The sequence below is a fragment of the Miniopterus natalensis genome, chromosome 2, assembly GCF_054644295.1.
Source record: "Miniopterus natalensis isolate mMinNat1 chromosome 2, mMinNat1.hap1, whole genome shotgun sequence".
NCBI classification, from domain to species: domain Eukaryota; kingdom Metazoa; phylum Chordata; class Mammalia; order Chiroptera; family Miniopteridae; genus Miniopterus; species Miniopterus natalensis.
The window spans coordinates 98,449,810-98,464,735 of NC_142082.1; the positions used below are offsets into that span (position 1 = coordinate 98,449,810).

Consider the following 14,926-nt stretch of genomic DNA (forward strand, 5'->3'; position numbering starts at 1 on the left):
AATCACCAAAAAAAGCAGGCAATTACTTCCTCCCCCTTAGAAGATGTGATGCTCTAAGCAGGGGAGCCAAGGACCTGCCCTTGCAAGGATATGGGGAGGCTGGATAAATTTTATATGTAAATCATTTCAAGATAAAGCACAGTAAACCTTAATCTTAGTGGTATCTCAGCCTTCAATATCACTAAGCTGGCTAATTTTTCCACTGCTATGTACAACCCTCTATTTCCCAGCCCCCACCAAGAAAAGGCTAGCAATCCATCAAATACACATCTCCTGTCAGAGTTCTTGCTGAGTCAACCACAGGATGGTATTTATCTGCAAACACTTGTGTCTTGAAGGCCACGGCAGTGTGGAATAGCAGGCTTGGAGGAATTTTTTTCGGTTAGCCAAAAAGGAAAGCACCGATATGGCAGCACAATTTTCCTCTCCATGATCCTTCTCAGAAAACACATTAGAAATCAAATCAAAATTTCAATTAATAATGTCCAATTAAAAAACAGATTAAGATACTCACAGAGCAAACATCACACTGAGGTTAATGAAAACGTTATTTCAACATGAAAACTGCCTTGAACTTGCTACCAAAATTGAACATTAATTATCTCTACTATTTTAAGACCTGCTTTAAAAAAGTTACTTCTTCTTTGTATCATACTTTATTACAAAAGCACAATAGTCCCACATAATCATATAACTCTCTTAAATTAAAAAAACATATAATAATTTAGACTATCATGCCATTTTGAACCATAAATAGTCAAAACTAAATAAAAAGAAAACAAGTCAGAAGAGTTATTCTCATCTAAATAAAACTGATTCTCTATAGACCAAGAGCTTCAGAAAACATAAACATATCAATAAATGAATAATTAGCAGACATCCTCCTAAGCCATTTCAACATACCTGGGTAAGATCTGCAGCTTGCTGTAAGATGCTTTTTCTTAACTCTTCTGCTCTCTTTGCATGAAAAGAATTACTTTGACTCTGGATAACAAACACAATTCCTTTTAAATCTAGAACCAAAAAAGGAAAAAAGTTTTCAGGTATTTATTTTTTGACAACTGAAATGAACCTGAAAACAAGTTAAAGAAAAAAAGAAAGAAAGAAAACCTGCTACAAGATAAGCCTTCAGGAAATAAACTCTTAGGGGAAAAAATCAATTTATATGTAATTCTAGTGATAAAATCTCTTTTGAAATTGATCTCCAAAACTTCTTTCCCAGAAGTTAGCAAGTAAATAAGCTCGCTGTGCTAGACCAAGTCTATTGGAACCAACTATGGATTTGTCCTGCCTCTGTCAAAAAGAATGACTGTAAACATAGGAAAGTGTGAAACTATCTAGAACACTATCCCTCTAAGAAGCTGAAAATCTTGTTTGCAAGTAACCTTTTAACAATTCACACATAATCCTTCACTGTTACCTGTTATGGGTTGAATTATGTCCCCAAACTTCTTAGACTGAAGTCCTAACCCCCAGGATCTCAGAATGTGACCTTATTTGGAACTGGGTCTTTGTAGAGGTCAAGTTAAAGTGTGGTCATTAGTGTGGGCCCTGATCCAGTATATCTGGTGTCCTTACAGAGAGAGAAAATGTGGGCACAGACACACAGAGGAAAGGTGATGTGAATAGGAAGACAGCCTATTACAAGACAAGGAGGGAGGGCCTGGGAGACACCAACCTTGCTGACACCTTGATTTTACACTTCTAGCCTCCAGAGCCATGAGACAAAGTTCTGTTGTTTGAGCCACACAATTTGTGGCACAATTTCTGTAGCCCTAGCAAGCTAATACACTACACGACTGTTCTGGATGGCCCTACAAGGTGACATTCAATGGTGACTGCTTATGTCCCATGAGTTTACAAATAAATAACTCAGTCACCCCAGCCATACCTCACAAGGCATCCAGCCAGAACTGAGTATCTTCTCTAAGAAAACAGCCACAGTTCCATAGAAGCAGGGCTTTAGCAAGAACTGTTGCCTAAAAGCTCACCTATAACAACACTGGCCACACAGGCAGGATTTGTGAACCCCCTAAAGACTCACTGCAAGGTGGCTGGCTTTTCTACAATGGCAGAAGGGCAGAACCCCTGGTATGATATGCCCCCCTGACCAGGGGGACTATCAGAGGTTGTCCTGAGCAGAGATGGTTGCTCAGGCCCCACTGTGGAGAAGCACATTAGCCTCCCCCTATTCTGAGCTTGTAATAAAGAAAGAAACAGAAACCACCATTGTGTCAGCACCCTGCCACCAGACAGGGGTCTTGGCAGAAGGCAGATGTCACATAAATTGTAGCCTCCAGCCAGATTTACAGCAAATGAATGTGGGGACCATCCCCCCTTTAATATCTGGACTTAGGGACACTAACTGGGTTTTAACTTTATTCCATTATATTTTGTTGTTCTAATGTTTAGTTCTATAATTCCATTCATTTATTCACTCACTCAAATATTCATACAACACTAAGCCATCTAGTTCCTCAAAATAATCCCAAATGCTCTTTGATTAAAACTCAATTAAAGTTTTTAAAAGAAAATGCTGAACAACCTACTGAATGACCTCATTGCTCTCCAGCAGGAGTGTATATAAATATGAAGATCCTACATATTTATCTCTAACTCAGCTCTTGGCTCTGTGAATTGGACACCGAAGGGCTTACACGATGGCTTCTATTTCAACTAAAATGTAATCTTCCATCCACTACACCTGAAACATTAACAAAAAGTGACATATGAAAAGAGGAGTTATAAGGATTTACTTTTGTAAAGAATGAAGAAAAATTTCAAAGAATTTTTGCAAAATTTAATAAAGTTGAGGATGCACATTCCCCATGACCCAGAATTCTACTGCTATTCACCACACTGAGAACTCTCCAGCGTGTAAGCAGATCTGTAATGGGCATGCACCCAGCAGCATGTATAAAGGGTCTATAACGGGCACGTGCCTAGCCCCAGCAGCATGTGTAAAGGGGTCTATACAGGCATGTGCCCAGCAGTATATCTATACGGGCATGCACCCAGCAGCATCTGTAAAGGGTCTATAACAGACATGCACCCAGCAGCATGTGTAAAGGAGTCTATATGGGCACGTCCATGGCAGCACTGTGTAAAGGGGTCTATAAAGGGCATGTGCCCAGCAGCATATTGTGTAAAGGGGTCTATAATGGGCATGCAGCATGTGTAAGAGGAAAAAACTGGAACCAACTCACATATGCACTAACAAGACACACAAATCAGAAAACTATTCAATAACAAAAATTAACTAGCCCTAGGAACATCAACCCAGACGGATACTGTAGATGAACTGTACAGATGGAATACTGAAAAAAAGTAAGCTGCAAAGGAATAATTATATAAATCAATGGTTTACAAAAACATAAACATATACATAAAGTGGATATGTGCTATATACTTTTGTATCTATACGTGTGTATATCTGATGTGAGAATGATAAACAGCGTATCTGGATAATGGTTCAAAGGTTTCCACTGTGTTAGTAACTTTTTATTTCTTAAGCTAGGTGGTGGATCCATGGATGTTCATTACATTACTCTTTGTAGCTTTTTGTATTTTCAAAATAATTCATAATGAAATTTTTAAGAAAGCAGATCCATATGTCAAAGGCTAAAGCTGCTCTCACCACAGTAACCAACTCCCGCCACTTCTGCCAGATCAGCAGAGCTCCCACTGTTCACAGCTCGTCCAATGCAAGGAGGCTTTATAAGAAGAAATATAAAACGTTTCCCCTTCACATATCTGGGTGATGTGCTATGAGTTGTATGTGTTTTTTCTGCTAAGAAATCATCCTCTTTCTGCCTGGCTGGGAGTGGCTCAACGGTTGAGCATCAACCTAGGGTCCAGGCGATCAGGGGTTCGGTTCCCGGTCAGGGCACATGCCCAGGTTGAGGGCTGCAGCTGATCAATGACTCTCTCATCACTGGTGTTTCTATCTCTCTCTCTCCTTCTCCCTCTCCCTTCCTCTCTCTGAAATCAATAAAGATATATTTTTAAAAAAGAAAAAAAAAGAAATCATCCTCTTTCTGTTCCATGTGCTTCAACCAAATGTGCTGTGTGTACTCATTCAGCAAACATCACTGAGTCTCTAGCAAGTGCAAGGATCTCGTACACAAAGGTGACCAAGTAGTCCCTCACATCAGCATAGTCTAGCGCACTGCTGGTGGGACTGCAAACTGGTGCAGCCACTATGGAAAACAGTAGGAAGGCTCCTACTAAAAACAGGACTACCATAGGACCCACTAATTCCACTTCTGGGTATTTATCTGAAGAAACACAAAACACTAATTTGAAAAGATTTATGCATCCTCATGTTTATTGCAGCATTGTTTATAATAGCCAAGATATGAAAACAACTCAGGTATCCATCAATAGACAAGTGGATAAAGAAAGATGTGGTACATATATACAATGGAATGTTACTCGGTCATAAAAAAGAATGAAATCTTACTATTTGTGACAGCATGGATGAACCTAGAGGGTATTATGCTAAATGAAATAAGTCAGTCAGAGAAAGAAAAAATACCATGTGATTTTGCTTATATGTGGATTCTAAAAAACAAAACAAAACAAAACAAAAACAGACCTATAGAAACAGAGACCTAAGGGACAGTTGCCAGAGGGGAGAGGGGAGGGGATGAGTAAAAAAGATAAAGGGAACATAGTAATATAGTGATAGTCTGCACTGTGACAGATGATTGCCAGAACCGGTGTGGGGTTCACACTGTAATTTATATAAATGTCAAATCACTATAGTGCACGCCTGAAAGTAATATAACATAACACTGTACGCTACCTATACTTAAATTTTAAAAATAAAAATAAATTTTAAAAAAAGAAAGCAGACCATCATACCACAAAAGCATAAGTGCAAAGCCAGAGCCTGCATGGGGCGCTGTGAGAACACAGAGGATGGGGAGCCAGTGCAAGGAGAGCTTCTGGGAGGAGGTATTTCCAGTTTCCTTTAAAAAGCAGCCATTTTCTGCAGGCTTAGGCTCCGGGGTTTGCAGATCAGCACCAGAGAGAGAAGTGGGGTTATCACTGAGCCACAGCAGCCTTATCTCTGCAGCATCCCTGAGTGGGTGACCAGAGAGTATGTCAGGCATTTCTGAGGATAGGATGCAGAAATGATCAGTGATAAAGTTAGAGAGGGAGGCTGGCTCAGCCAGATCAGATCATGAAGGATGTATAGGCTTCACTCAGAGGCTGGGGCTCCAGATTAATAGCTTTCCAACTGGGGACGGAGGAGAAACAATGGGACAGTGGGACCCAAACCTTCACTGCCCTCCCCTCTCTTCTCTGTATGCCCCTAGGACAGTGTCCTCATCTCTTCCTCTGGAAATTTAAGACACTCACAATTAGGTATGGATAAGAAACAGGATGCTTATGTGGGAGTTACAGGTAGTGAGGCAAAAAAGGAAGGGTGCTCCCATCCCTAAAACCCTGATAATAATGACACAAAATAGTCTCCATGCCATTCGGCAGAACAGAACCAGGCTAGTACAGTTTAGTGCTGAAAATAGCTTTTGTGCTTAAATTTCTGCTGTTCTTTATATCAGCACCAAGAAATATTTTTTTGACACAGATCCTAAACCCTCCCTGAGTCACATCCTGGTGGTATCTAGATTGCAGGGGTCACCTCAGTAGTGTCTTCTCTGTTGATGCCTTCGACTGTGTGAGTATTAGCTCCCACTGCCCAGTCACTGGAGTTAACAAGAAAACTCTACTACTTCTTCCCACTTTGGCTGCACGTCTCTAAACTCAGTGCAATCTGCTTTCAGCAAACACTGCCACCACTCAAGATAGATTGTCATTGTTTCTCCTCTAGGAATGGGTGACAAACGGGTGGTACACTAAGTGCCTGACAATAATGATGAGTGTGACAAGAAGATAAAGAACTTAGTCAAGGACATGGAAAGGACCAATGTGGTTCTGCAGCCAGTGGAGAGCTGGGGAGTACTAAGTACAGGCAACAGAGCCAGAGATGCTTAGAAAGAGCCCCTGCAGAAATAATTCTTCTATGAAGGTAGAAGAAATCAAAGGTCCTCTATTTCTGCAGGGGCTGAGCACCTGTCATGTACCAAACTCTCTACTAAGCACTGATCCTTCCTGATCAGAAATTATCTGGGAACATGGATTTCACAATGCTGGTGTTTTCCTGATGAGAAATCAGTGTGGCTTCTTAGGATAAAAACTGGATAACAACCAGGATCATGATTTAGGGCACACATGCACTCACATGAAGAGCCACTCTCCAAATATGTGTCACTTGGTGAGAATAACGTCCCTAGTGAAGCTATGCCAGGGGTGGGGAACATTTTTTCTGCCAAGGGCCACTGGGATATTTTATAACATCATTTGCAGGCCATACAAAATTGATAAACTTAATAAATTAAGTTGATAAACTTAATAATTAGCTATGAAAAAAAGCTCCTAGATTTATTGAATTTCGAGTCCCTCCTGCGCTTGCCTTGGCAGGGCCAGACCAAGTGATTTCACCGACAGTATATACGGTGCAGGCTGGACGTTCCCCACCCCTGGATTAGGCAGTAAGTCAGAAGAGAAAAACAGACAGCCTGCCCTTGGAGACTGTCATCCAGCCCTGAGTGCTGTGAGACCATGATCTAAGCACTCTGACTCTACTGGGCAGCTGCCTTAGTAGCCGCTGGTCCCATGAACTCACTGATTGTGGGCAACAAATCCCCTGGGTCCTTTTCAGATGATTAGATACCATGTATCACCAGAATCGCCATCAGCACTTGCAAGAATGTAGATTTCCAGTCCAGGTAACTTTCCCTTGGTCCTTTCAAGCCCATGTTCCCGACAATGGTCATTAGTCTATTTAATAACCATTTACTACATGGAGACCCATCAGCTCCCATGAAATATATATACAAACAAATGGCCAAACCCACAGGGTTGGCAGCAGAGGAGAAATCTCCACATGGAGAGGAGTGGCTGAACCACAAAGAATGTTTTCACAGAGAAGAAAAGTCAACAAAAGAATGTCACTCCTTAAGTAAGGCTGCTCCCAGAGCCCACAGACCCCCACCCATGCCCCTATGCTTCTCTGCATGCAGGGCCACCTCCCAACCCCTACCCAGGTAGCCTCTCCTGCCTTCTCGACTCCTTAGAATCTGGGACAGGGAAGGAAAGGCCTAGAAAGGAAGACATACCTTTTCCCTCCTGTCCTGGCCCACCTTCCAGGTCTCTGTGGCCCACCTGAGCGATGGACAGTGACAAAGTTCACACCCTCCAGGAAAAGACCAACCCCTAAACACAGAGGTGTGGCCTTACCCTCACCATCAACACTGGGGATGTGTTTCCCACAGAATACAAAAAAAATTCTCACTCATGGTCATATCCCTGAAGACATAATATGCTGGGGGAGAAAAAAGATGAGTTTAAAAGAGGTTGCAAATAAGCGTTTATATGGCTGTGACAGAAGTGTGGTGTGTTTGCCAAGGAGCAAGCCATCCCTTTCACACCAGGGATCAGGAGGAGTCAGACAGGAGACATATCAGTGAGCAGACCTGGAGGGCAAGTGGGGTCTGTGGGTTCACAGTGGGGGACCTGGCTCCAGGCAGAGGAGGGCACCAGCAAAGGTCACAGTGTGTCCTTTTCTCCCACTAAGTGTGGGCCCCTAGTTACAGGGACGATGTCTTATTCACCTGGCAGGGTAATCTGCCTTTATTGGAAACTCAACAATATTTACACCATAAATAAAATAAGAAAGAAAAATGAATTTCACTGAAACATAATTTACAAGAAATACACCTGGGTACATACTCTTAAGTTTAAAAAAAAATCATTACATACCTATGTCATTTTTCCTTGATATACCACTTTTCTCCAAATTCTGTATTTTTAAAAAAAGAGAAAAAGATAAATCTCATCACATAACAAAGTTAACAATAATACACTGAATGAATACATATGCTACACATTCACATTTGGGGTGAAGAAACTGAAGATGAGAGCTTGGAAATGCTTCTCTACAAACACAGAACAGTATTAAGGGAGAAAAGCAACAACGATGTCCATGGCAGAAGCCTCCTAGGGGGCTGTCCCTTTCACACGTGATCTTGGGCAGTCATGTCACTGGGTTGAGTCTCTTCCTCCTGTTTAACATGGAGCTAACACTTAACGGGTTCAATGTCCTGGGAGGGTTAATTCAAAAACCTTGTGATAACCTAAAAATAAAAAGCTTTTCAAAGTGAGAGTCAACAGCGTTTGTTTGAGATCAATAAGAAAAGCTACTTGGGAAGCACTAACTTAGGGAGAAGCCCACAATTAGGAGACAATGGGGAGGGGTACTTATGAGAAAGGGAAGGGGAAGAATTACGTCCATGGAAGGAAGGCATTTCTATTGGTGCAGATAAGCTAACAGTGATGTTAATTCTAAACAATATTTTTAATTTTCAGTCTAGTAGCCATCATAACTGCTTCCTAGTTATCTCTGCAGACAGTTGTTTGGGATACAATGCTGCCTTAGGAACAATCTAAAGGCTACTTGGACAAGTTTTAACATTCTAAAGATTTAAGGCATAAAACCTGCAAAGCAGTTCTTCTGCGGTGGCAGCTCCGGTTCCAATTTTAAAGTGGTTCCATTTCTTTTTCTTTTTTTTTTTTTAACACTTGCAAACTCTTAGCACTACAAACATATCACAGATAGTATCAGTTCTGGCAGTGTGTTCCCTGCGAAGATGAACATTGTCTGGGCTTAGGTGTACGATCAAGAATGGTACCAGGTTCTCTCCTACCTGAGAAGCTACACTGGACCCTGGAGGTGGTCAATCTGTGGTTTGTGAGAATTCATGGGCATAGAAGGGGCATCTGACAGCTGCAGAGCCCCTGACAGAAACCTGGATGTGGGCACAGAAACACCTGACCCTGATCCTAGAAAATCAGGAGAAGCTCTGAAAAGATTTCTCTGACAAAGTGCCAGTGTCAGCAGCTACACCTGCCATTTCCATTGTTTCCTCCAGCAGGCAAGGAATTTTCTCTTAATTGTCCTTTTCTGCTTTCAACCACCATATTCTATAATTATGACAACTGGACAGTGGTGAGTATCATTCCATTTTCTTCACAGACAGCAACAAGAAATAACCTACAAAACTGGAAGCAGCTTAAAAGCTAAATACACAGAAATGAATCCTCTTAGAGTGCCAAAGGGATCAAGACAATAGACACGGAGGAGAGAACAAAATACAGGGGAATGTCTATCTTCAATAGTATTTTCTGAAATTATCTTCGTCTCAAGAACAGAAATACCACAGAGATGAGCACAACCCCACAGTCATGTATTCATTTGTTATACCTGATGATCAAGTGACACTTTACTTACCCCTGAACATGCTTTTTGGAAGAGCCAAAAAAAAAAAAAAAAGAGAGAGAGAGACTAGAAAGCTCAACCTACTTCTGTAAGTATGTGAACCAAAGCCAGGTACCAACATAAGTTAGCACGTGTGGACTGGCTATTTGCTGTGTCTTTCATACTCTAAATGCCACTTGTGGCCAGAACAGCCTGCTCTCAGAGAGGAATTAACAAAAATAATAACAATAATAATAAAGTGGAACCGGAGCTGCCATCCCAGAGGAACTGCCTCGCACAGCCATGCCTCAAAGCTTGGAATGTTAAAATGGCAAAATAACCTTTGGACTGGCCTAAAGCAACATTATGTTCCCAAAAAAATGTTTGCAAAGATAACAAGAAAGCAGATCTGGACTGATAGCTACAGGACTGAAACTTAAAAACATTCTTTAGAATTAACATCACTATGCTAGCTTATCTGCACCAATAGAAATGCCTTACTTCTACTAATGTAATTGTTCCCCTTCCTCTTCTTGTAAATACCCATTGCCTTTGTCTCCTGATCAGAACATTATTTGGGTTTCTGCCTAAATCAGTGCTTCCCCAACAGCTTATTCTTTTGGATTTCAAACAAATGCTTGTTGCCTCTTACTTTGCCTTTTATTTTTAGGTTAACATATCAATAAGCCAGTAACAAAAAGACAAACACTGTAGGATTCTGCTTATAGAGGCACCCAGAATAGTCAAATCAATAGAAACAGGAAGTAAAATGCTGGTTGCCAGGGGCTGGGGGAAGTGGAATGGGGAGTTATTGTGTAACGGGGCAGTTTCAGTTCTGCAAGATGAAAAGAGTTCTGTAGATTGCTTGTACAATAGTATACATGTACTTAACAGTACTGAACTATAAACTTAAAATTGCTTAAGATGGTAAATTTTATGTTATATGTATTTTGCTACAATTTTTAAAAAACAGCATTGAAGATGATCCAACCCAACATTCCCCTTTTACAAATGAGATAATGGAGACTCAGAAAAGATGAAGGATTTGCCATTGTCCGATAGTCATTCTAGCCAAAGAACTACAATGAAAGCCCAGGTCTTTTGATTCCTTTCTAATATTCCTTTCTTACACCCCCTCCCCACCATGAAAAATGCACATCCAGCTTTCCTCCAGAGGCATTCTTCAGAAAACACGCACATTAGATACAGATAGATTTAGAGAGTAAGCTAAAAATAATACCTACAACTGAGGTAGGAGAGTAAGAAGCTAGAAAAATTCCTTGGCAAGCAGAATGAGGAAACTGAGACAGCTAGCTGAACAAACTGGCTGAGCAATTTAAGGTCTCCAGAGCCGGAAGCCCTGGGTGCCTAGCAACAAGCAAAACTGGCACCTCGTCTCCAGGGTGGCCTTTTCTCCTTTGACATATCACTGGTCATGAGGTTTAGGTTTAGATCCTCTGACCTTTCCTCCCTAGAGTCAATGTCTAGGCTTCAGTTGTATTTCAGTTCCAGGCCCAGAAAAGCAGCAAAACCAGGTAGGTGACACCAGGACCAGCTGCAATGACTAATGGCCCTCTGCCCTGACACTGACCAATAAGTGGAAATCAGGACCCTGAAAAGGTACACGTGGAAAAGCTGATGAATATTCTATTGAGATCCTCCCAGTCTAAAATCCTCAAAACAAAAAAACCAATGCTCCTTCTCCCTCCAGGGAAGCATGCCTGGCACCTTCCCCTTCCCCCTCTTCTTCCCCTATAGGCATGCATCTCATAAATTCTAAGGGATCCGTCAAGACTTGCAACCAGGGGAGAAATGGGCAGCGGCAGTTCATGTGGGGCTAACCCCCTGAACCTGTCTCCATGGCCCTCTTTTCTCTGACTTTTCAGTGAGCGAAAGCAGCCCTGCCTAGGCTCATTTCTTTCCTATATTTCTAGAGAGCCAAAGCAGCCCCACCTAGGCTCTCTCCTGTTGCTTTCTATCCTAAGTCCTTCCTTGTTTCACTGTCCCCAGCTTTAATAAACATACTCTCAAAATCACCTGGACCCGTGTTGTGAAATCTTTCCTGTACAAAATCAAGAACCCACACACTACTGGCCAGCCCTAAGCTGACCTGCTAAGGGCCAGGTCCCCTTTCCAGTAACACAACAACAGTCATCTTCATCAACAAGTTGAAAGTAAAACAGCATTCTGACCTCAGTGTTTCTAGACTTAGTAACCTAAACAGGCTGGAATCCCACTGGACATTCTCTCACCAGAGATCTTTGTGAAACAAAAGAAGAGCAACCAAAATTATAGCTCTTTCTCTTTGTAATCGAGCACTGTTGTGCCGACTAGCTGACACAACAGCTAGGAAATGATTAGCCATTTCCAGTGGCTCAATTTGTAAACAGTAAAAATAAAATATCCAAGAAACGGCTGGATTAGGCGAACTGAAAAGGAACCAAAACAGTCTTGAGTAAGTTCCCCTTTGAGAAAGAAAATTAGAGTAAATAAAGTAATTAACAGAACATTCAAAATTCTGTCTCCGGTTTCCCTCGTGAAAAAGGCTTAGTTCTTCCCAAGAAAGAAGATACACACGGTTTGTTTTATTATCTCTGCTGCCATATGTTTCTTCCACTGACTATCAGTATCAGTCCAAATGTACTCACTGCCAACGTTTCATAAGCCAACTGAATTGCTACTTAGATCAGAAAGAGGTCTGTTCCTAACACCTCTACCCCACAGACAGTTCCTACTCTCGATGGAAGACTAATCCAAAGTTCCCTTTGTCCAGTTTTATTTTTTAAGGCACCACAAATTTGAACACTTGGAATCCATCTAGTTTATAAATTCTTCATTAAAAGAAAATAAGACATCCTCCAAAGAATGTAGTATGAAATATTTTAAGAAGGTAGAAGAATAAAGTGGCATCTTCTACCCATTCACCAACAGCTACCACCTACCCTGAGATTCTGAGTAAAATGAATTAAGCAGGACACGTTTATCAGAGCCCTCCACTGTAGGTGGGCCTGTGTTCTTTCCGCCTTCACCATTCACTAGCTCAGGCCTCAGTCTCTCATCTGTAAAATAGGAACCATAATTACAAGACCTGCTTCACTAGGTTTAATTAGGTCATATAATGCTAAGCATAATGTCTGCCCAAAGCAAATGCTCAATAACTGTTAGCTCCCCCTCTTTCTATTATCATCACCTCCTATGTAATGTCAACTACCACTGTAAAAGAAATTCACTAATAAAAGCAGTAAGGTCCATGGTTCCTCATTTTTTTTATTCGTTTAGGTTCCTCCTGAAAGGCTATATACGGCATTTCTTGCTGTCATCTCAGGTAAACATTTAAATAGGGCCTGGCACTGTTCTACATGGTGCGTGCACACACACACACACACACACAATCTTCAAAACAGCTTTTTGAGATAGGCTCTATTATCTGGTCTTACTGAGAATGCTGAGGCACAGAGAGGTTTGGTAAGTTCCATAGCAGGTCAGTGTTGGAGAAGGGATGTGACCCGCAGCAGTGTGGCTTCAGTGTTCAGCTCTAACTCCTTGTCATATGGGACACAATGTCACAAATCACCATAGGATGTAAGCCAGGCCAAACTGCAGGCCAAACAGGTACATGGCCATGGCTGAGGCAAGTACCCAGGGCATGGAGCATGAGCTTGGAGGGTAGGCTCCCTGAAAGTAGGCAGGTCAGAACCCAGGACAGTGCAGAGACGGGGAGCCCAGAAGAGAGGCCTGGGCCTAGTGGTGGGGCCCCAGGACCACAAGGCACTGGAAACACTCAGGATTTTCATGTGAAGCCACCTGACACTAGCTAGTAAACCTGAACCATGTTTGAGAAAGGCCTTCAGCCCTGTGTCAGGCTGGCCTGTGTTCTGGGGCATGTCACCAAGTGAGCAGTGAGGAGAGGGACACACAGGAGGCTGCTTCTAAGCAGCAATGACACGGCAGATAAACTAATGAGAACCCCAAATTAACATGGTTATTGTTAAGAGCCCTAACTCCTGTTTCCGAGCCATCTACAGACTTTGGATGACCTTGGACAAGATGATTCTTTTCTGTCTCCCAGTCTTGGGTACAGTCTACAGGAGACATTTTATCATTGCCTCTCCTCGTGGAATTAATGGCTTTTTTGGCTCTGTGGCCTAAGCACAAATGAGATTAATGACATTTTTCAAGGGCTTTAATACCTTTTCATGAAAAATGACACTAAGATAGAGGACTCCCTCTATATTTATATTTACATATGTATTTAAAGCAAAGGATACATATATTCCTTCATTTGAAAAGATTAGGTAAAGCCTGTATTTGAAAGTATGTGCTATAATCCTAAATTTATTACTTAAAATTTTAGTTCCCTATTAATAAACCTTGGGTAGCACTTTAAATTTATTATAGCCCTAGTTGGTTTGGCTCAGTGGTTAAGAGCGCCAGTCCCCCCACCCCCCATTGAACTGAAGGGTCTTGAGTTCAATTCGAGCCAAGGGCACATACCTCAGTTGCAGGCTCGATCCCCGGCCCCAGTTGGGGCTCACAGGAGAAGCAACCACTTGATGTGTCTCTCTCACATTGATGTTTCTCTCACTCTCTCTCTCACTCTCTCTCTCTTTCTCCCTTCCACTCTCTCTAAAAAGCAATGGAAAAAATATCTTTGGGTGAGTATAAAAAAAAAAAATTAGTTATAAATGAGCCTTGTTATTGACAAAGACACACACATACACATTTTATAGTAAACGTGGCTGCATAATATAAACTCACAGTGTGAAAAACTCAAGGATTCAGAAAATTTCACCTTTTAATAGTCATGTGACCTCTAGAACCAGTAGAACCACTTAACTTCTCTGAGGGTAAATTTTCTCAGCTTTACATAGGAATAGCTGTTTTGCTGAGCAGTAACAGGATCACTGAGAAGATTAAATTAAATGAAATGTCTGAAAATGTTTAATTAACCATAAAGGATCTTAAAACCTTAAGGAATTATTATTATTATTTCCAGTATAGGAACCCCATAGTATAGTCAGAACAGATAAAAGAAACAGTCTATTTAAAAATGCTTTTATTCTAACTGTGGGGCAAAAAAATAGTCAACTGACCCTTAATATAACAAAAACAACTCATATTTGAAAATATTGTTTCTTCTATGCTAAACTACTCTTGTACAAAGCCTGCATGGTAAAATTTAGATGAGGTCTAGAACGAAACCAATAATGAAATGATGACAAAGCAGCAGCTCAGAGATTTGAGTGAGTGCTGTCCCCTCTCCACTGGGGCCCCAGGTCTCATTTTCTGGTTCTGACTGTGTACAGAGTCTGGGTCTCTCAGCCAGTCCCACCATGCCCTCTCATGGTGCCACCTTGAAAGTGAGGGACACTTAGGCTCTTGTGACCCAGGAAACACAGCACAATCCTTTCACAGACTGGGAAAATTAAACCCAAGGTTAAGATGTGGCACAACTGGAAAAAACTATTGTACCCAAGCAAGATTCTAAAATGTCTAACTTCACATCACAACATCTTCTCCTTACAGTGAAATCTGAGACCTAGGGGATATGCTGTAACTACTGAAAGGTGTATTTAAACGCCAGCCTATCTGTTGGGTGCT

At 41.5% G+C, this 14,926-nt stretch overlaps 1 protein-coding gene across 2 annotated transcripts in view; it reads right to left on the reverse strand.

Moving 5' to 3' along the window:
* B3GLCT (beta 3-glucosyltransferase) overlaps positions 1-14,926 on the reverse strand; it is a 103,392-nt gene that overhangs the window by 73,957 nt on the left and 14,509 nt on the right. For both annotated transcript variants that reach the window (XM_087814428.1, XM_087814427.1), the window contains exons 3-4: positions 7,831-7,870; positions 904-1,013 (exon numbers count right to left, since the gene is read on the reverse strand). In XM_087814428.1, coding sequence (XP_087670554.1) covers positions 904-1,013; positions 7,831-7,870 — 150 coding nt within the window. The remainder of the gene's footprint in view (positions 1-903; positions 1,014-7,830; positions 7,871-14,926) is intronic.